The sequence below is a fragment of the Dendropsophus ebraccatus genome, chromosome 8 (genome assembly GCF_027789765.1).
Source record: "Dendropsophus ebraccatus isolate aDenEbr1 chromosome 8, aDenEbr1.pat, whole genome shotgun sequence".
NCBI lineage: Eukaryota > Metazoa > Chordata > Amphibia > Anura > Hylidae > Dendropsophus > Dendropsophus ebraccatus.
In genome coordinates, this window is record NC_091461.1 from 100,573,422 (window position 1) to 100,595,215 (window position 21,794).

Genomic DNA, 21,794 nt, shown 5'->3' on the forward strand with positions numbered 1-21,794 from the left:
TACCACATAAGGATTTTATTACATTTAGTGAATGACCGCCATCACTCATAGTAAACCCCATGCACCATGGCCACAGCAAACAAGGTGGTGTTAGAATATGAGGCGGAGGCGAAGTTATCATTCTGTGTGTCCCACAAGGATCGGCTGGACACCCTTGTCCCCTGATGGCCCATCTGGCCCAGGATGACGTTGCAGACTACTTTGTAGCGGGCAGGGCTGAACTCCTTGAGTTTGCTGCGGATGAGGTCGGACAGGTTCTGGGCAAGCTGGCCGCTGGTTAGGGGGTTGTAATTTGCATCTACGAGATAGCTCCGCAGGATGGTCTCCACAGCTTTTTGGGCCCTGCACGGGTTGAACCTGCAGTCCTGATCGGGGACCATCTTGTATGTGTTCTCATACTGAACCTCCTTAATGGGCTGATAGAGGGGAAGGCCCGAGAAACTGACCCGCCCATAGTGTGCCCAGGGCCCCAGGGACAAGCGCTTGTTCAGACCCATTGCACACAGTGAGTTCTTGCGGGAGAATGGGATGTTCATGTTGCTGACCACCGAGCTACGGCGCGAGTGCATGGCAAGACGCTCATCAATGCTCCGCAGACGTGCCAACTGACGTGGAGGCAACTCTACAGAGTGAGAGCAGCGGCGGCTGGAGAGAAGACCGGACTTAGAATGTGCATCCCCGGTGACTGCCAGGACCGCAACGTCCTGAGAGGGAGATGACGGGCGATCTGCCATTGTCGTGTCCTGTAAAGAAATATAAAAAAAACCTGCATCATGAATAGCATCAAAAGCGTCCGACCAACGTTATAGTAATGATCCATAATCAGCATATAATGAATAGTTCTCTAACTTTCTAACACAGTTTTGAGAAAAATGACTGTTTTCATCTGTATGATTTGTACAAAAATAACCAAAATTTACTTACCAACTAGGGAAGTTATGGAGAAGATTGACATATTTATGGAAGCTGCTATAGTAGCTACTCCTTGATAAATATGTTTCAAGTTTGGAAACAGTAGCTGACCTATATGAAAATTATTGATACCACAAAAAGTTGGGTTTATAGTTTTATTGTAAATGTTTTCACTGTCTTGTTAGTAAGGAAATAATGCTTAATGTCTTATTGTAATCTTTTCTAATGCACATTGCTTGCTCTGTTTACAGAGCATTGTTATTATGGGACATGTCCTTGAATCTTTCTGTCTTTGTTATAAACAAAAAATGTTAATAAAAAAAATCTGATTTTTTTTTTTTTAAAATGTACTTACCGAAATTTTCATTTCCTGGGGTTCGTAGGCAGCACAATAAATGGGTTAAAGCCCCCTAGGTACAATCAAATAGAGACAGGTTAATTAGCAATAAATCAATGAAGCACTTAAGGAGAAGTCCGGCAGCTGGCAGGGGCAGGGGGGGATTTGATAAGGAGTAGGAACTGGTCCCGCCACTCACCACCAGCACAGGGAGAGGTAAGTTCCTCCTTCTGATCAAACTTCCCCCTGCCGGCTGCCAGATTAAAAAAAAAAGCCTGACTTCTTTAAGTATTCACCCTATCAGGGTATGTTCACACACACTGGAGTTTCATTGCATTACCGCAATTATTATGGACTGCAATTAAATGATTAATTACTGCAATGCAATTATCAATTACTGCATTTCATTGTGTTACTGCATGTGTGAACACAGCCTGGAGCCAATCACCAAACAATGGACCAGTGTATTTTTCATATAGCAATAACAAGTAATTAAGGGTAAGAAGCATGTGCTGCCTACAGACTCCAGGAAATGAAAATTTTCATAAATAAATTTTAGTTTTCCTGATCATCCCACAGCAGCACAACAAATGGGGCTTCACAACAGTACTCTAAATGGGAAAAAAAGATGACGCCAACTTGAACACCGTATTGCCATGATTTGAGCCCTCTGTTTTCTAGCTTGTAATTTAAAATCTCCTCAGATTCCATCCTATGGAACATGATCCAACTTAGCATAGGAGTTGGCAGTAGAACAAGCCTTTATATGCAGAGACGACTGTAGGGCATAAAGTTAGTAACATTTCTAACATTCTCTATTGTGCCTCTGATGCACATAACTAAAGTGTTTTTTGTTTTTTTAATAAGGGCATCTTAGGAAGGAAACCAGACATAGACTTTAGTAATAACAGTCACCCAGGTCTCTAGGATACAGCTCCTAGTAAGGAGAGAGAGAATGAATAGAAAAAAAATAGGTAAACTGGTTCCTGTTCTGGTGATCGGCTTTATAGGGTGGATACATAAGTGCCTAATTGATTTATTGCTAATTTACCTGCCTCTGTTTGAAACTAGGGGGCTCTTACCCATTTGTTGTGCTGTCGTAGGAAGTAAAAATTTCATTTTCGACCTGAGGATGAGCAGACAAATGGGGGGAGTTTTGCATGAAAGGGGCGTGGCCTCTTGTGAACTGACAGATTTTCCGTTACTACCAATCTAAGCTGCTCACAGCAAATCTATACAGTACATGTGCTGCCAGTAAATTATCCCAGGCATGTGTACATTCATTTGTTGTAGATTTACCTACCAACACCTGCTGGAAGTGTGTTCCAGGTATCTACTACTCTTAAAGTATTATTTTATTATGTTGTTTCTGATCTTCCCTCAACTTACCTACCACCGTCCACCATTTTTGTAGCCCGTCTTTGGACCCCTTCTATTTTATCAAAAAATTTTTTTAGGTGAGGTCTCCAGAACTGGACATAGTATTCCAGATGTGATGTCGCTAGAGCTCTATACAGCAGGATTACAATCTCCCTCTTCCTACTGGTTATACCTCTAGCTATACACCCCAGCATACGATTAGCTTTCCCTACTGCCTGGCTGCACTGGTGACTCATTTAAAGCTGTCAGAAATCACTACCCCTAAACCCTTCTCTTCTGAAGTCTTTGCTAACACAAAACTGCTGATATGATATTCGGATAGAAGATTCCTTCTCCCAAAGCCAGGTAAAGACCCCACTGATCCCGGGTCCTACCGGCCGATATCACTGATAAACCAAGATATCAAACTGCTGACTAAAGTTCTGGCGGATAGATTGGCCAACTACATGCCCGACCTGGTGGGAGATGCGCAGGTGGGATTCATCAGGAACAGGTCGGCGGTTACCAATATTAGAAAAGTACTGGTGGTTCTGGATAGGATCCGCCACCGCCCACAGCCAGGCGACAATCCAGCTCTGTTGTCCTTAGACGCAGAGAAAGCATTTGATAATGTCCGTTGGGACTGGCTATGGGCGGTGATGGAAAAGTTTTCAGTGGGGGGCCGCTTTCGGACATTCTTGGGGGGCCTGTATACTGATCCGATGGCGAGGGTCCATACCCCGGGGCTTCTTTCAGCCCCAATCCTGGTGGGAAGGGGCACCCGGCAGGGTTGCCCGCTTTCTCCATTATTGTTCGACCTGGCCATCGAACCCCTAGCAAAATATTTGGAATCCTCGGATATATTCGAGGGTATTAAAGTGGGGAATAGACTGGTCAAAACTACCCTCTACGCTGATGATTTATTGATCTTCTTAAACAATCCCCAAAATAGCTTGCCCAATCTATTGTCCTTTCTGACTGAATACGGTAAACTGTCAGGTTACAAGATAAACTTCACAAAGAGTGAACTCCTCCCCCTGGGTCCCTCTCCCCCCCCCTGGACACGTGAGGCCAGTCCGTCTCTTATACAGGTCGCCAGGTCTTATATTACATACTTGGGTATCAAGGTAGGGAAGACATCTGACTCTCTGTACATCTTAAACTACCCCCCACTATTAGATAAAATACGGGCAGAACTACGAAAATGGGCGCAATTGCCGATCACCTTTATGGGTAGATGCCACCTGGTAAAGATGGTTAGTTTTGCACGGTTACTGTATCCACTCCAGACTCTCCCTCTGCTGCTAAAACACGCTGACATAAATAGTCTCCGCCAGACATTCTCTAAATTTATATGGGCAGGTAAACGACCTAGGATAGCCTTCCAAAAGTTGGCACTGTGCAAGACAGATGGGGGGCTCAATTTCCCAAATATTAGGGGATATAATGTAGCTTGTTTGCTTCGTCATGTTATCGACTGGCTGCATGGCTCCTCCTATCATTCAAACTTCCCCCTAGAATCCGCCCTGCTGTGTCCCTGGAATCCGGTGGCACTCCTGCACACTGCCCACTCTCGTATGCCAACTCAGATCAAGAGTTTTATCATCTTAAAAGATACGGTAATGGCATGGAGGGAGGCACGAAAAATATTTCGACTCCCTTTCCTGTTGTCTAAAAAGATGCCTCTGTTTGGACATCCAGAGTCCCCATGGGGAAGAGCCCCTGACTGGGCCTCGACTTGGATGGCCAGAGGAGTCACCCTAGCGGGACATATAATGCATCCCGAGAGCAAGAAATGGTTTACCCCGTCAGAGATTATGACCAAATTCCATATTCCTCAATCCCATTTTCTATATGTTACACAGGTACATGCCTTTTGTTCCAAACGACTGCAGAATCTGGGGGAGGAGGCTCAGGAACACACTTTAGACGGTATACTGGGATCTGCTCCTAGAAAGACCTCTATTTCAGAGCTATACAATGCCCTTAGAAACTCTTTCCTGAAAATAGATAGGACAGCTTTGTTTCCAATATGGGCTAAATGGACGTCAGACCCACAAATTCAGGAACACATTTTGCAGGGGTGGCATATTGTTAGAAAGTATATCATCAATGAACGATGGAGAGAGACTTATTTTAAGTTGGCACATAATGCGCTTTATGGTTTTAATATACTCCCCTCCCCGCATTTCCCTGACAGACTCACGGCCTGCCCAAAATGTGACTTACCCCTTACTAACTTGTGGCATGGGGTATGGGTTTGCCCGCATACCCAAGCATATTGGCGAGACGTAGCTAATTATATCCACACGCACTGGAGGATTGAGATACCATTCTCCCCTCAGGTCTATCTCTTTCATCAACTAAGACCCCCAGAGGAAGAGGGCTCAGTGAAGGTCCCAGGCATAGTCCACATAGTCATACATGTAGCGCTCCGATGTCTCTTTCAGGAGTGGCTGGCGAACAGGGTCCCGGAAGTTCCCATGGTAGTTTCTCAGTTAAAACGGTTGTTTGGTATAGACAGGGTGTACGCAGAGAGACACAAACATTCCGGGGTCAAGAGGTTTCTCCAACGCTGGCGATCCTTCTTGGAAACCCATTACAGTACTCAGGACATACACAACATAATGTATCCTTTTAGGTACACTGAATGGTACTGTCAGCAAGATGTGGCGGGCACTCTGGGACGCTTACGAGTCCCATCGTCGTCCGCAGTAGCTCTCGACCGGGGAGTGACACCTTGAAATCCTCACGGCCCATTCAATTATTGTTGTACTATGCGGTTTATCTTGCACTGTTATTCCTGCCTCAGGTTGTAAGCCTGTATCTTGAGAGATATTGTTATCCCCATTGCTTCCTTTGTTCTTTGTGTATGTTTAAGTTTATCCTTCCTTTTTAGGGAAGTTTTGTGTGTAAAATCTGAATAAAAATATATTTAAAAAAAAAAAAGAAGATTCCTTCTCCCAAAGTGCATTTTTCTCTGTATACAATAATAGCTTTCATATACCTCAACTTGTGCCTCTGATACAGTACGGCCTCATGCACCCTATATGACACGTTCCCTAAAATGTGGCTCTTCAGCTGTTAAAGAACAACAATCCCCATAATGCAATGACAAGATTTGGTACATCTTCCAAATGCATCCTATTTCCCAATGTGTGGCCCTCTAGCTGTTGAAAAACGACAACTGCTATCATGCTCTGACAGCCAAATGTCAGTGCATTATGAGAGTTGTAGTTTTGCAACAGCTAGAGGGCCCCACATTGGGAAATGGGATGCATGTGGAGTGTTCATATATTTGCTTTTATAAAAAAAAAACTGATTACATGTTATATTACATGATTAAATATTGTGTTATTTTGCAGCATATAGTTTAAAAGGAAAAAACACAACTATGAGCCACAAGCTGCAACAAAAATCCAATGAAAAAGAAGGTCAAATCTACAACCATATGGTATAAGTATATACCATGGTGCTCCATGTATACAAAGGTATGTATATAAGAGTATATAACAGACAAAGGCAACTTACCAGGGGGTGCACCAATACAATGTAATGCAGGATCTACAGAAACAAAACCTCAGTCACCTGTTTGTGCTAGAGCCATTTACAGCCAGAGACGCTGAGTACCTGGTGTGCAGATCAGGAGCAGGTATATGGCTGTGTTTATAGGACAGAAGCAAGTATACAGCAGTGGGTATAGAACAGGAGCAGGTGTACAGCAGTGGGTATAGGACAGAAGCAAGTATACAGCAGTGGGTATAGATCAGGAGCAGGTATATAGCAGTGGGTATAGATCAGGAGTGTGTATACAGCTGTAGGTATAGATCAGGAGCAGGTATACAGCAGTGTGTATAAGACAACAGCAGGTATATAGCAGTGGGTTTAGATCAGAAGCAGGTATACCGGAGTGAATAAAGGAGCAGGTATATAGCAGTGGGTATAAATCAGGAGCAGGTATATAGCAGTGGCTATAGATCAGGAGTGTGTATATAGCAATGGGTATAGATCAGCAGCAGGTATACAGCAGTGGGTATAGATCAGGAGCAGATCTATAGAAGTAGGTATAAATCAGAAGCAGGTACACAGCAGTGTGTATAGATCAGGAGAAGATATATAGCAGTGGGTATAGATCAGAAGCAGGTATACAGCAGTGGGTATAAGACAGCAGCAGGTATATAGCAGTGGGTTTAGATCGGAAGCAGGTATACAGGAGTAAACCCAGGAGCAGGTATATAGCAGTTTATTTGGGAGCTGTCATCACAGATGTGGATCAGAGATCATCCACAGTATCACATGACTCCGTCCCCCTATGTAACCATGGCTGCAGCCCCCCTGTATCTAAGCCTATGATACACATACCTGGCCATGATGCGCAGTAACCAGAGATAAGAGGCGGCTGCAGGTTACAACATGTCCAGTGTTTGTAGAGACGATCTGATACTTATAGGATTAAGCTGAAGGCATCTCATTGATCTGCAGCATCATCCCCCCCTACCCCCTCACTTTATCAATGTTACCCCAAGGTCACCACACACACTGTGTAATACTGTTCTCTGTATCTAAGCCTATCATGCGTGATACTGTCTGCTGACCCACTGTATCTAAGCCTATCTTATGTGATACTGTATGCTGAATCTAAGCCTATCATTTATGATTCTGTGTGCTGAGTTTCTGTATCTAAGCCTACCATGTGCTGCATGCACTACATCCCCCTTCATGTAATGTAACCTCTTATAGACTGGGCTGAGATTCCAGGCATGACAGTCCCTGGGGGTGTATCACATGTGGTTGTGGTATGTTCAGGGTTATTAGCACAGCCCCCCAGCCCCCGGGTCACATATATACTATATACGCTGCATATCAGTCACAGCTGATTACACTGTAAGGTAAGACACAATGTGGCTGTGATGTTTAGATCTTATGAGGCTATGTTCACACATTGTTAAAAACGTTATATTCCTGTAAATGATGACCGTCCAATAAAAACGTCTGTCATTTTGACGGTGTATGGGCATAGCCTGAAATAGATTCTATCATTTCAGTGGCCATAGATGAGCGCCCCCAGTAGCGGATTACAATAGGTCCATTTTGGGCGGTAGCCCGGGGCCCTGAGTTCCTGGGGGGCCAATAGCCACCCAAAAAGACATGATTTCAGTGGTGTATTGTCTCCTGGCTACAGTACTATGAACACCAAGCTATTGTTACCATAGTTACAGTGGGGTTGGGGGGCCTATGGTAAAGTTAATCCACCCCTGGCGCCCCCTGCCTACTCCTATAGGGTCATAAACATTACCTGTGTGCCTGGCGGCTGGATGGCCATGTGTGCAGGCTCCTTGCAGCTACCACAATGCCCATCCAGCCCTCATCTTATAGAGCCCACGGAGTACAGCATGCCTGGGCTCGTCCCTGGATTCCACACTACACTGCCCAGCATGATCATCCCTCCGGTCTCTGTAAATCATTGCCAGGGAGTAGGAGACAGCTCGATGCCAGCAGACCGTGCAGAGCCCGGGCCCGGGGCTAGCACAAATACCGGGTCACCATGGAGACAGCGCGTCTCCTCCCGGCCACCCGAGCTCGCACTCCATTATTCCTGATAATTGGGTAACGGGTGACAGTTCATTAATGGCCTTTGTTTAGGATTAAATATGGATCCTACACCAATCACCAGTGATCCTGTGTACCCCTTCACCTGAAATACTCTGTGCTTCTGTGCTCTGTGGGTCTTCTGGTATGATTCTACTTTTATAGCTGCACAGCCCTCTCTATCCCCTCCCTGCATTTATGTCTATGATCATAGAGAAAACTGTGTGGTCATACAGTTACAGCTACATAGTCCTCTCTATCCCCTCCATGCATTCATATCTATGATTATAGAAATAATTGTGTGGCTATATAGTTACAGCTGTACAGTCCTCTCTATCCCCTCCCTGCACTCAGATCTATGATGAAAGAGAGAATTGTGTGGCCATACAGTTACAGCTGTACAGTCCTCTCTATCCCCTCCCTGCACTCAGATCTATGATCATAGAGAGAACTGTGAAGTCATACAGTTACAGCTGCACAGTAATCTCTATATTTTCCCTGCTCTCATCTTTATGATCATAGAGAGAACTGGGAGGTCATACAGTTAGGGCCGTATAACACAGCACAATCAACCTGTCAGATCAGCGCTCGCTTTCTCCTCGTTCCCCGCTTTCTGTCTGTGGGGGGGTAGATGGGTTGGGTGCAGGGAGCTTCGGGGGGGGGGGGGCACAACTTTAGTGGTGTCACATCAGAAGAAAGGGGTTACTTATATAAGAACCCCCAGAGCTGCATAATAAGCCCCGATGGCACCTTTCCTGGTGGCCAGTGGCCATGTTGGCTGCTACCCAACTTTCCTAGACACGGATGAAACATTTATATAGTAACACTTCAAGATCCTTCTTCTGAGTAAAGGAAGAGACTAGAATAACTAGAGATTAATATCCGGCACCTGACCACAGAGCAGGAGCGGCCCCTGACTCATTGCCTTGCTGGGGCCCGGCGCCTGGGGACGCACCTGCTGATCCTGCTCTGTCACACAGACGGTCACCAGGATACTAGGAATACACAGTGTATCACTGAGCTTAGATATCATCCTGCAGAGTCACTCATATTCTAGATATTATTACAACTAATAAAATAGAGTAGTTCAGGAAGAAGAATTACTGTACACATAATAGATTTAGATACACCAACTCAGCAGAGAGTACACATTCACTTAGATATACAGTGATGTAGCTATAGGGGTGGCAAAGATTGCCACTGCAACTGGGCCTGTATGCTAGGTGGGCCCACTGGCCTCCATCACTACTTCTTGTCACTTTTCAGCTCTCTTGAATCAGCTGCAGGCTGCTCTGTCCGTGTAATCATTTATATCAGCAATCACTGTTACCCTGGAATAGCCGATTCCTGACAGGAGATGGGAGCCCCATACTGGGGCGTAGATAGGATTCATGAATACTGTGCGCCCCCCACATACTCACCAAGCCCGGCTTAGTCCCCTGCCTTTCCTTTATTCACCCGAGGTAGGATTACAACACAGGGGACTACACAGGGGCAGGTGAGTATAGGGTATGCTGGTCCCAGGGGAGGGGGTGCATCTGTGAGCTGTCAGTGGCTAGTACTATGGAGGTAGAACATGTTATATCGGGGCAGGCCCACAGTGCCACACAGGCCTGGAAGGCACCTGACTGGATATGGAGGGTGCATACTGACTGCACATGCACTCTCCTCTATTTCCTCCTAAGACCTGATCGTCAGCAGCTGCCAGGAAAGGGTTAACAGTTCCTGTGAGGCTGTAACTCCTCCCCACACCCCTCTCAGACACAGCTCCTGTATGTTTCCTATGAGCTCTGTGGCCAATAGGCCGGATTCCCTCCTTGCTCTAACCCCTCCCTCTGCCTTTAGGAACCTGAACTTCCTCTTCCTGCCCTCAGTCTCCACAGGACTGACCTGCAGCTGGTTTGTGTGGAGAATCCATGGCCGCTTGTGCTGATGTGAAGCTGCTGGTAACACTATAGGTGTGACCAGGCAGAGGGTGAGGGCTGGTGAGGACACTTGCTGTCTGAGCTCCGCCCCCTCTGGTAATACCTCAGTAGTTCCCTGGTTGGAGTTTGGATGTCTGCTCCGTGTATCTGCCCCTCACAGCAGCTGGGCCCCATGCTGGCACTTAGTTTCCAGTGCACCTCATAGTAAGTAATTCCATGTCGCCCAGAGATGCACAGTGCCTGCTATTCTCTCCCTGTCCCATGTGCCCTCCTCCCCATCCCCCTCCCTCTTATTTGCCTCAGAGACATTTTATGCCCACCTGCAGCTGCTGCTCATGAGGCTGCACCTCACTTATTAGCTGTTCTAACCCCCTCATCACCATAAAGCCCCCCCCCATCACCATACAGCCTCCCCCCATCACCATACAGCCTCCCCCCATCACCATACAGCCCCCCCCCTCCCCCCAATCACCATACAGCCCACTGGTGAGGTGGTAGTGCTCTCTAATGAGGGCTCATCCGCTATAGACTATACTGGTCCCCCTCAGTATCCTGAGGTGAATGGACCATATTGTGATGCTGTTACTGTCCCATATTTGCAGGCACAGGTCCAACTTTTTATGTTCCTCCCAGGGTTCGTGGCACTGTTGTTGCCGCGTTTCAGCCTGGTATCATTCTACGCTACTCCTGACTCCATTCTAGGGATTCCGGGATTGCTTGAGCGTTCCAGATCCGAGGAGTCTGGTCACATAGTGCGCACTGACTTGAGGGGGCGGGGCCCCTCTTCTCCAGGGTGGCGGCCTGGTCCAGACAAACACGCCAAGCCCTCATCCTGTGGCTCCAGCGGCGAATTCGCTTTCCCAGGGTGGCGGCCTGGTCCAGAAAAGCACGCCAAGCCCTCATACTGTGGCTCCAGCGGTGAATTCGCTTTCCCAGGGTGGCGACCTGGTCCAGACAAACACGCCAAGCCCTGATCCTGTGGCTCCAGCAGTGAATTTGCTTTTCCAGGGCGGCCTGGTCCAGACAAGCACACTAAGACATGATCCAGTTGCTCTAGCAGTGATTTCAGTAATGATGGATCCTCCAGAGCCTTGTCTGACGCTTTCCGCTCTGCCTGTAGTTTGTGAGTAAATGTCGCTCAGTGGGGTAAGGGGGGGGGGTTGACTCCAAAGTTTTAGCTGCCCTGAAAATGTTTGTGGGTAAATTGTCCTCCCCATCTGGTGCCATTTACTTTCAGAGCAGCTGTCCTTCCCTAAAAGATGGTGCCTCCCTCATTAGATGAGGAGGTAAAATAATAATTTTATTCCAGCCAATATATGGACACTTGGTCCTTGGTATCGGTGGATCAATATGTGATGGAAAGGGAATGACACTCACAGACAGAGTATGCCAAGTCAGCTACCTTGGATTGAGAAGACACCTGGCTCCAGACGTGCTTCACCCGGGTTGGGCTATGGGTCATAGGTCGCTATTCTGAGTCTGAGGACACTTCTATATGTAGGGAAATTAGATGCAGGTACAGTCTAGGATTTTAATCAGCGAATAGCTAGATAGATCATGATAATAGATGACAATGATAGATGACAGTCTGTGGGTATCTCAGCATAGGCCGGTGTATTAGCACAACTACCTGACTGTCACAATATAGCTCATTAATGTACATGTCAGACTGTTAGGAGACACTTACATCTGCCTATTACAGTGTGAACAGCGCCATCTAGTGGTCATGATTTTAATTACACCTGTGCACATATATACTTTCTGTTTTATACAGACTAATAAGGTTAGTTTTACATGGAATGAAAGTGAGTTGCAATTAAAATAAGATTATTTCATTTAAGTATTTTCACATTTTATCAACAAAAAATGGAAACAAGCTGACATCCAGTGCCATCACTAGTAGCATCGTCCCCATACACTTCACAGAAATCAAAGGCTGGTTGCTGCTTGCCTGTGGCCTGGGTGGTCTCAAATTGTTCTGTATAGTGCATAGGTGTTCTTTATAGATATTCTATATAATGTATAGGTTTTGAGAACTGGTTATATATATATATATATATATATATAAATATAAATATAAATATATTGGGACAGTATTTATGATGCATATAATCACACAGCATGACAGGACTCCCTTAGACACTTTGCTCTGGCTTTGGCTTATGCTTGCACACCAATCATCGCCTCTTTATCGGCCCAACCAGTGGCTCTGGTAACACATCTCTTTGGGTCCCGTGGCGGTGCGTCACCCAGGTCAAGTTTGCAGGTATGTTCAGATAAAAGCACAAGGGCTCCACCTGCAGAGGCCCGTACATCACCATGCGTTCTCCCAGACCTCCTATCCATCTAGATTATAAACCCCAGGTAACGAGCAGTAGGACGCCAGTGAGCGTAACAGCGATGGCTCCTTGATTCTACCAGTACCTCTATAAGTAAGCAGCTGGTATTTTGTGTTTTGGTTTTCAATTCAGTTTTATATAGAGTCTGCTGTCTGGTTGCTGCCTTGTCTGTACACCTCCTGCTGTGCTTAATGTTCTATTATATTGAGCCCCACCACAAATCCTCATTGGATTGTTCATATTCTTGCACTAGTTTGTATTCCAGCTCCTCCCTGGAGTGGATGGTTTTTATGAAGCCGGCTTTCCTTCTGCAGAATTGCGGAGGTTGCTGGATCTCCTTGATGGTTTGTTGGGTATGAGGAGGGAACCTTAAGCGGCTTTAGCCCCCTTCTGTCGGGTTATGCCTTAGGGATTTTCGCTGCTACTTCTCTCTTACTACCGAGGATCCAAGTGGCCTGAACACTGTATACATGTCAGTAGGCCATTAAAGGCTGACCATGGGCTTTGAGGAACAGGCTTGAAACTTAACGTGGTAACATCTCTGCCACTATATTAGTAGGATGTTGAGTGTCTCTCCTTCCAAAAAGAGTATAATTATTTGATCATAAAACTAAATAATAATAAAAAAATAAATAAATTCACCCCATAAATATTTGTCATAAAAGGCACCATTACACAGTACACTTGTTCCTGAAATGCAACAATAAATATTGGCACGGTCATTCAGGCCATTTTGGGCTGTCATGAAGGGGTTAACCATAAAACTAAGAATAAATAAACACATCTTTCCCATCAGCCCAGTTGGTTTGTGGATGGACATTATGAGTGTGGTCTCATGCATTAATAGCTTGGCTTTCCTTCCTGTCTGTAGACATCTATCTTACCAGTCCTTCACTGCTTAGAATATTATATTTATTTCAGGGTTCACCATGTTCCTGGTATTGATGACATTTGTGCAGTGATATGTCTCAGTTTTGTTTGCAGGTTGTTTGTAAGCTTCTCTCTGGGTCTAGTATGATGGGCAGGCCATGCCCACCTAGTGGACCTCAATGGATGTCACTTCTCACCGGTCATCCTGGCCATGTGGCAGCATTGCGGTAAGGTGTGGGAAGGTGGTTCTCTTTGATGGACTGTTGGGAAATTGCTGCTGATCCTGCCGCACTGCTGACGTTTACAATTGATCATTCATTGCGCTTAAGGTAGTCTGGTTTCTTGGGATCTTGCTCAGAATTGTATTTATGCTTAATGTTGGATAGAGAAGATGTCACTTAGTCTTCCCTATATGCCAGGCTCTTAAGGGGTGAAGAAGGGAGCACATGCCCATGGAGTGCCATCGCCTTTCAATTCACTTTCTTGGCTACTTATTCAGCTTTGCCCTTCGGCTTGCAAGTCCTCATACGAGGCCAAGTTGTTTGATCGGTTTTAGTAGACTTTGATATTTGTGAGGTCCTTTTCTCTTAAATGGGGATATCATGAAAAAAAAACGATCTGAGTCTGGGTCCATAAGTTAAGGAGTGATTCCGTGATTACAGGGTGTGAGCACCACTGCAGGCGGTCTCATGCTCGGCCTGTTCAGAGTGGCTTGTGGTCAACTTTCAGAAATCATGGTTCTAGGTAATAGATTCTTGGTTCACAAGGATTAACCCCCCACTTCTTCACTGTTTTAATCTTGCTCCATTTTTCAGTCTTTTGCAACCCTGGCACTCTCTCCCAGTGGCTTAGAGACACACTCCCTTACATGAGGTGGCTATGGAGCAGCAAGACCTTTCCTAGACTGAGTTCATTTGCAATAGGCGTTACCATTTGCTCTTGCTTTGCACACTACATGGGTTTTGAAGCTGCTGTTTTGGTTGTTTTAAATTTATCTTTTTTCTTCTCTAGGTTCACTCATTGGTTTTGATTGTGGAGAACTCTACACTGGGGGCTGCTCAATCTGCAGAGATCAGGCATTGCGACAATAATCTGCGGTGTGTAACATCTAGGACTCTTGGTATGGTATCCACTACCTCTCACTGAACACTCACAAGTCCTGTTTTGTTCGATGATGCTCTAGGGTGGAGCGTCACCGGTTAAAGGGCGATAACAGAGATTGATGGCGGTTGATGGAGTGCTCTGATATATATTGAGCTGATATAATTCTCTTGCATCCAAGATGGCATTAAGCAGGCCCTCTTTGTTGGGTGGTGGTCGGAGCCCCGTGTAGGGCTACAGGGTCTCCTCCGTGGCGGAAATTACCTGCTAAGCAGGCGTGTTGGGTTAGTAAGGCGGACTTGCACGGCAGGAGTCTGTCGTCCGGCATACCCCTTTACACCCCTCGGTCTAAGAGTTCGGCACTACGTGCCCGGTTATTGGTTTGGTTTGAGAAATAATTAAAAGCTGTGGCCGATCACCACCCAGCAAAAGTTAAATTGGTGTCTGTGTCTTTATTCCTGGCAGCTATGCTTATTAATTATGGTTTTTGGTTGTTTTGGGTCTATGTGCAGTCTGGAAGGCACCTGACTGGATATGGAGGGTGCATACTGACTGCACATGCACTCTCCTCTATTTCCTCCTAAGACCTGATCGTCAGCAGCTGCCAGGAAAGGGTTAACAGTTCCTGTGAGGCTGTAACTCCTCCCCACACCCCTCTCAGACACAGCTCCTGTATGTTTCCTATGAGCTCTGTGGCCAATAGGCCGGATTCCCTCCTTGCTCTAACCCCTCCCTCTGCCTTTAGGAACCTGAACTTCCTCTTCCTGCCCTCAGTCTCCACAGGACTGACCTGCAGCTGGTTTGCCCACCCGCCCTCCCTTTTGATCTTGGTTTGTCATGGTGTTTTGTTTCTTTTTGTGCTTTCTTTTTGTAATTATACATAAGTCACAGCTGGCGGAAATTACCTGCTAAGCAGGCGTGTTGGGTTAGTAAGGCGGACTTGCACGGCAGGAGTCTGTCGTCCGGCATACCCCTTTACACCCCTCGGTCTAAGAGTTCGGCACTACGTGCCCGGTTATTGGTTTGGTTTGAGAAATAATTAAAAGCTGTGGCCGATCACCACCCAGCAAAAGTTAAATTGGTGTCTGTGTCTTTATTCCTGGCAGCTATGCTTATTAATTATGGTTTTTGGTTGTTTTGGGTCTATGTGCAGTCACGTAGCAGTTGTGTGGTCGGCTTCCATGGTGGCTACACCACTGGGCCTGTGCTTTCTCCTGCCCCTCTGCACTTTCTGTTTAATACAGAGCAGAGCCTTAGCTCCGCCCACAGTACACAGCTTTCAGACCTAACCAGAAGAGGCCAGAGCACAGCAGGAGAGGTGAGCTTTACAGGGAAGGAGGCCCTGCTGACAGTTCATAATGGGGATTGTAGTTCTGCAGCATGTGGTTCCTCAGGTTGCAGAACCATAACTCCCATCTTGTTGTGCTGACATGTTTATGATGGGGGTTGTTGTTCTGCTACATGTGCCTCTTCAGCTGCCAGAAATACAACCCCTGTCATGTCCTGCTGACAATTCATGATGGGAGCTGTAGTTCTGCAACAGCTGGAGGGTCACAGATTGGGAAGCTGATTTGCGATTTGGCCATGACTGTACAGTACATTAGGAGATGGTGACACCTGGGCCAGATGGAAGAGAAAGCAAATAAGAACAGCTCCGATCAGGGAAGAAGTCATCTGTGAGTCACTGCATATAACTGCTTATTCTGCCCCTGACCGTGTCTGACTGAGGGGGCCCAAGCACCAGGGCTCACAATCTTATAGCTACGCCCCTGCTCTGACAGCACACGTCTCTGGCCCTGTGGAGCAGGGAGTCCTCAGCAGGCGGCCTCGCTTGATAGGATTACATAGTTAGCTCAACAGACAGTATTACATATGATAGGATTAGATACACAGCTCAGCAGACAGTATTACATATGATAGGATTAGATACACAGCTCAGCAGACGGTATTACATATGATAGGATTAGATACACAGCTCAGCAGACAGTATTACATATGATAGGATTAGATACACAGCTCAGCAGACGGTATTACATATGATAGGATTAGATACACAGCTCAGCAGACGGTATTACATATGATAGGATTAGATACACAGCTCAGCAGACAGTATTACATATGATAGGATGAGATACATAGCTCAGCAGATGGTATTACATATGATAGGATTAGATACATAGCTCCGTAGACGGTATTACATATGATAGGATTAGATACACAGCTCAGCAGACAGTATTACATATGATAGGATTAGATACATAGCTCAGCAGACGGTATTACATATGATAGGATTAGATACATAGCTCCGCAGACAGTATTACATATGATAGGATTAGATACATAGCTCCGCAGACAGTATTACATATGATAGGATGAGATACATAGCTCCGCAGACAGTATTACATATGATAGGATGAGATACATAGCTCAGCAGACGGTATTACATATGATAGGATGAGATACATAGCTCCGCAGACAGTATTACATATGATAGGATTAGATACATAGCTCAGCAGACGGTATTACATATTTTAGGATTAGACGCATTAGCTCAGCAGACAGTATCACACATGATGGGCTTAGATACTCTGACAGCACACCACTCTGGCCCTGTGGAGCAGGGAGTCCGCCCCAGCCTTCCCTCCGGCCTCCTCAGCAGGCATTTCCTGGCTCAGTCTGGGATCTCAGTTTGCAGACATGGCTCAGGCTCCTGTGAAATCTGGGGTCTCCGTCCTTCTGCAGGGGGACCCTTCAGCCCTCCCCGCTGCCCTGAGGGGTCTCATTAACAATGCACAGTTCAGGTAAGTGAGGGTCTGGGGCCCCTATGTGAGCAGAGCAGACTGGATACATGGAGCCAGGATCTGCTCCCATATACCCATAGAGCTGGATGAAGCTGCATCATATATGACTGCTGCTCCAATCAATGGGGGATTACAGGACCCGGGTGATCTGTGGGTGCGAAACAGTCAGACCCTCATCATTTATCCTGCAGATCGTTTGTGAGTGTTGTTAGTAGGAAAATCCCTTTAAGTTCTGTCAGCAGACACAGTGTTGCAGCCTTAACCTAAACTTGTGAACAAACTTCTGATGATTCCTGGACCAGTGAAGCTGTCACAGAGACGCAGGGCAGGCCGCCATGTTGTGGGCTGGACTTGTGTTTATGAGGCTGTAACTAGTCAGTACAGGAGAGCGTTAATCTCTCACCGGGTTGTTCTCACCGCACTCGCTGTGGTTTCGGCACTATTCCGTCTGTACAGCAGATTTGCATGAGAGATGGAAAGATTTTGTGAGTCACTTGATAACAGTGAAAGTGCAGAACTGCAGGGGTTAAACAGTCTAGAAAGTTCCTCTAAAGTGCCGTCCTCAAAAGGTGGTGACAGACATTATAACCCAACTTTCCTAGATTTTGAAATAGCAAATATTTTGTGTGATATATCACTGCATAACTAGATGGATTTACCATTGACTGTGTGGCGGCGGTAATGGCGGCAAGGTTGGTTGTCACCCAGCTTTCCTATAACCAGATTTGATGAAGTGTCATCAAACATAGTGGTATGGTGCAGAGGATGGGTTGCTGTTCTCACTTTCTTCCTCCTCAAGTGAAATTCTGCACCTTAGGGAGGAGGTGGTGGATGCAAAATAAACACCATGAAGGCTGCTTGTCATGTGACGCAGATGTGATGTCAGCAATGGTCACAGTCAGTTGCCACACAATAAAGCTATGGCAGCCCGCATGCTATATATATCTCACTGGATAAATATTGTGTAGGATACCTGTATAACATGGGCCCTGATCAGTGGGCGTTCACTGAAGAGGGGGTGCTATAACAGAATCAATGAGATGTCAGTGTTATGGGGGACCTGTGGATGTCAGTGTTATGGGGCGGGGGGGGGGGCTGTAGATGTCAGTGTTATGGAGGAGCTGTAGATGTTAGTGTTATGGAGGAGCTGTAGATGTCAGTGTTATGGAGGAGCTGTAGATGTCAGTGTTATAGAGGAGCTGTGGATGTCAGTATTATGGGGGAGCTGTAGATGTCAGTGTTATTGTGGAGCTGTAAATGTCAGTGTTATGGAGGAGCTGTAGATGTCAGTGCTATAGAGGAGCTGTAGATGTCAGTGCTATAGAGGAGCTGTAGATGTCAGTGCTATAGAGGAGCTGTAGATGTCAGTGTTATGGGGGAGCTGTGGATGTCAGTGTTATGGGGGAACTGTAGGTCTCAGTGTTAGGGGGAGCTGTAGATGTCATTGTTATGGGGAGCTGTAGATGTCAGTGTTATGGGGCAGCTGTGGATGTCAGTATTATGGGGGAGCTGTAGATGTCAGTGTTATGGAGGAGCTGTGGATGTCAGTGTTATGGGGGAGCTGTAGATGACAGTGTTATGGGGGAGCTGTAGATGTCAGTGTTCTGGGGGAGCTGTAGATGTCAGTGTTATGGGGGGCTGAGGATGTCTGTGTTATGGGGGAGCTGTAGATGACAGTGTTATGGGGGAGCTGTGGATGTTAGTGTTATGGGGGAGCTGTGGATGTCAGTGTTATGGAGGAGCTGTAGATGTCAGTGTTATGGAGGAGCTGTAGATGTCAGTGTTATGGAGGAGCTGTGGATGTCAGTATTATGGGGGAGCTGTAGATATCAGTGTTATGGAAGAGATGTGGATGTCAGTGTTATGGAGGAGCTCTGGATGCCCGTGTTATGGAGAAGCTGTGGATATCACTGTAATAATCTTATAATGATGTATGTTTTTCAGGCAGGTGACAGGTGTAATGGATTGGGGCAGATCTCTGTAGATCCATCACTGCTGCTGGTTGTATCTCTGCCCTCTTTCCTGTTAATAATTAATAATAATTTGATATTTTATCTGCACTGCAACCTATTATAAGAATTATTAACTACAGGCCTGTGTGGTCGCCATGGTCACCCCCGTGTGTACTATAGGTGCAGGGTAACCCCTGGTGTGCTATAGGTACAGGATAAGCTCCCAGTATGCTATAGGTGCAGGGTAACCTCCCAGTATGCTATAGGTGCAGGGTCACTCCATCCCAGTATGCTATAGGTGCAGGGTAACCTCCCAGTATGCTATAGGTGCAGGGTCACTCCATCCCAGTATGCTATAGGTGCAGGGTCACTCCCTCCTAATATGCTATAGGTGCAGGGTCACTCTATCCCAGTATGCTATAGGTATTGTAGTGGTTAAACCCCGGTGTGGTGTTATGTCGAAGGAAAGGCCGGTCACTTGCCAGATGGTGATGTGTGACTCCATGCCAGAGGTGGTTGGCCGAGATACAGCCGGACCTTGGAGTGTTACTTCGTGATGCCAGTGCCGGGTAGGCACACAGGTGTGAGAGCACACCTGCTTTTATTTGACAAGGCCGGCTGTACCTTTTTCCCCTGTGGTCAGTGTCCTGTCGGGCTGCTACTGGGTCCCTTGGGTTAGAGTGATCACGGATGGCCAGAGTGTTGTAATGACCCTCCTGGACTATCGGATCTGCCACCCATAGAAAGGGGAAGTGTCCCAAGGTTGCGGTGTGTGCTGTGTGGGTGGATAGTGAGAAATCACAGAGTCTCTTTAACGTAAGGAAGGCTGGTTTACTAGTTGCAAATGTGCAGCAGGTCATACAGAATCAACGGTATGAGGTTTCTCTTGAAAAGCACTTGAGAACACTCTTGACAATAGTTGCAGATAAATAATTGACAATATAGCAATCTGATCTATAGTAGAAGTGCAATGTAGGATACAGTCGTACCGACTGGGTAGTGTGTTGAGTGACACAAAGAAGCAGAGTAGTAGAGAGGAGGATGCTGTGAGAGTCCCAACCTAGGTAATACTGTGCTCTGCCGGGATGTTGGAGGATGAGGTAGAATACTTAGAAGAAAAACACCTGCGCCCGTGTATTGACCTTTACTTACTCTTCACACCACCTTATGCCCACTAGACTCGGCTGAACCTTCCTAGAGGGTGACACAGGCCCAAGACTTTGTTACCTGGGATGAGCGGAATGCTGAGGGTTTCCTGCTAACACCCACGCTGCGAGATAGAGTTCATAGGCTTGCTGCAACTTTGCTCTTCCTAGATCAGTTCTTAGCTCTTTGGCTTTTGTGGATACTGTCCTGCTCTGTTACTTCTCCTAGTCCACGGTGTGGGTTGAGGTTGTCTCTGGCTTGTCCTCTCCTAAGAGAGGTTTAACAGTGCATAGTGCGGTGTAGCGTTACTTAAGAAGGTGGTGTACTGTCTTGCTTCCTACCCATACGAGGTTCTAGCTAAGACTGACTTGAGGTACAGGGACCTGGCAGAGGGCCAGGGCCCAGACAGTACCACTGTGGAGAGCTATCTAGCTTGTGCCCTTTCTCCACAATGCCTAACACGAAAGACCTTTTGCACCTCCTCCACCCATGTGACTTACTTCCCCAGCGTAACTAACGTGCGCTGTGAGTGGGTGAAGAGTGCAACAGAAGATAGGAGAGAAGAAAAACGGTTTCCTACTGGTCTACAGATTCAGGTAACACATAAAGAAACAATAACCCTTTACATCCTTCAGCTGTATATACAATATACATATACATATACAATACAGAGACACATATACAATCTAGTGGCAAACTTTAGTACTACTTTCATCACCACACGCAGGTCCGCTTTAACCAGAGGGCACATGGTGCACGTGCATCGGGCCCACTGGTTAAAGGGGCCCCCCCGAGCAGGCCGGCCGTTGCTATGTGCGACCAATGCGGTCGCACAGGGCTCCGGCCACCAGCCTGTCAGGGGGGAGCGCCATGGATGGGTAATCTACTTACCCCTCCATGGCGCCCCCTGCAGGGCCCCCCACGTCCGCCGCTGCCCCCGCCCGCCTGCTGCCGCTGCGGCGCTTCAGCGGCAGCGTTACTGACAGAGAGAGAGCCATTGGCTCCCTCCCTGTCAGTCCCTCTTGTGGCCGCACTTCCTGCGGTCACAAGAGGCCGCACTCTCCCTCTAGCGCCCGACGTCACTGGAGCGTCGGCGCGAGGGTAAGGGGAGTGCAGCCTCTTGTGACTGCAGGAAGTGCGGCCACAAAAGGGAAGAGAAGAGGAACGCGTGGACCTAGGTGAGTAAAAGTGTTTTTTTTTTCAATGTTATATGGGAGGGGGAGCTATATACTATGGGGGAGCACAGGGGGGCTATATACTATGGGGGAGCACAGGGGGCTATATACTATGGGGGAGCACAGGGGGCTATATACTATGGGGGGGGGGGGCACAGGGGGCTATATACTATGGGGGTGCACAGGGGGCTATATACTATGGGGGGGCACAGGGGGCTATATACTATGGGGAAGGACAGGGGGCTATATACTATGGGGGAGCACAGAGGGCTATATACTATGGGGGAG

The 21,794-nt window shown here is 46.8% G+C and overlaps 2 protein-coding genes across 8 annotated transcripts in view; one reads left to right on the forward strand and one right to left on the reverse strand.

The window, feature by feature from the left end:
- DYNLT4 (dynein light chain Tctex-type 4) lies at window positions 1–17,916 on the reverse strand. Of its 7 annotated transcripts, none has more exons than XM_069981227.1 (4): window positions 7,905–8,088; window positions 6,140–6,172; window positions 1,268–1,322; window positions 1–743 (listed from the first exon to the last, which is right to left on the reverse strand). In XM_069981227.1, the coding sequence occupies exons 3-4, from the start codon at window positions 1,277–1,279 to the stop codon at window positions 42–44; spliced, it is 714 nt and encodes a 237-aa protein (XP_069837328.1). In that variant the 5' UTR covers window positions 1,280–1,322; window positions 6,140–6,172; window positions 7,905–8,088; the 3' UTR covers window positions 1–41. The 7 variants fall into 7 exon arrangements, with proteins under 7 accessions (XP_069837328.1, XP_069837327.1, XP_069837332.1 ...); XM_069981226.1 differs by lacking the exon at window positions 7,905–8,088 and adding an exon at window positions 6,515–6,738 and having other exon boundaries at window positions 6,140–6,268; XM_069981231.1 differs by lacking the exons at window positions 6,140–6,172; window positions 7,905–8,088 and adding an exon at window positions 17,893–17,916.
- The window catches only part of BTBD19 (BTB domain containing 19), a 24,409-nt gene continuing 19,679 nt past the window's right edge, over window positions 17,065–21,794 (forward strand). The window contains exon 1 of the mRNA XM_069981222.1: window positions 17,065–17,233. Coding sequence (XP_069837323.1) covers window positions 17,130–17,233 — 104 coding nt within the window. The 5' untranslated portion in view covers window positions 17,065–17,129. The remainder of the gene's footprint in view (window positions 17,234–21,794) is intronic.

Coding starts and splice junctions, on each gene's coding strand:
- DYNLT4 (XM_069981223.1), bottom strand. CDS start 7,931: ATGGCCATCCAGCCGCCAGGCACACAG. Junction 6,173..7,904: donor TCCAGCCGCCAGGCACACAG/GTAATGTTTATG, acceptor TTGTTTCTGTAG/ATCCTGCATTACATTGTATT. Junction 744..6,139: donor TTGTATTGGTGCACCCCCTG/GTAAGTTGCCTT, acceptor ATTTCTTTACAG/GACACGACAATGGCAGATCG.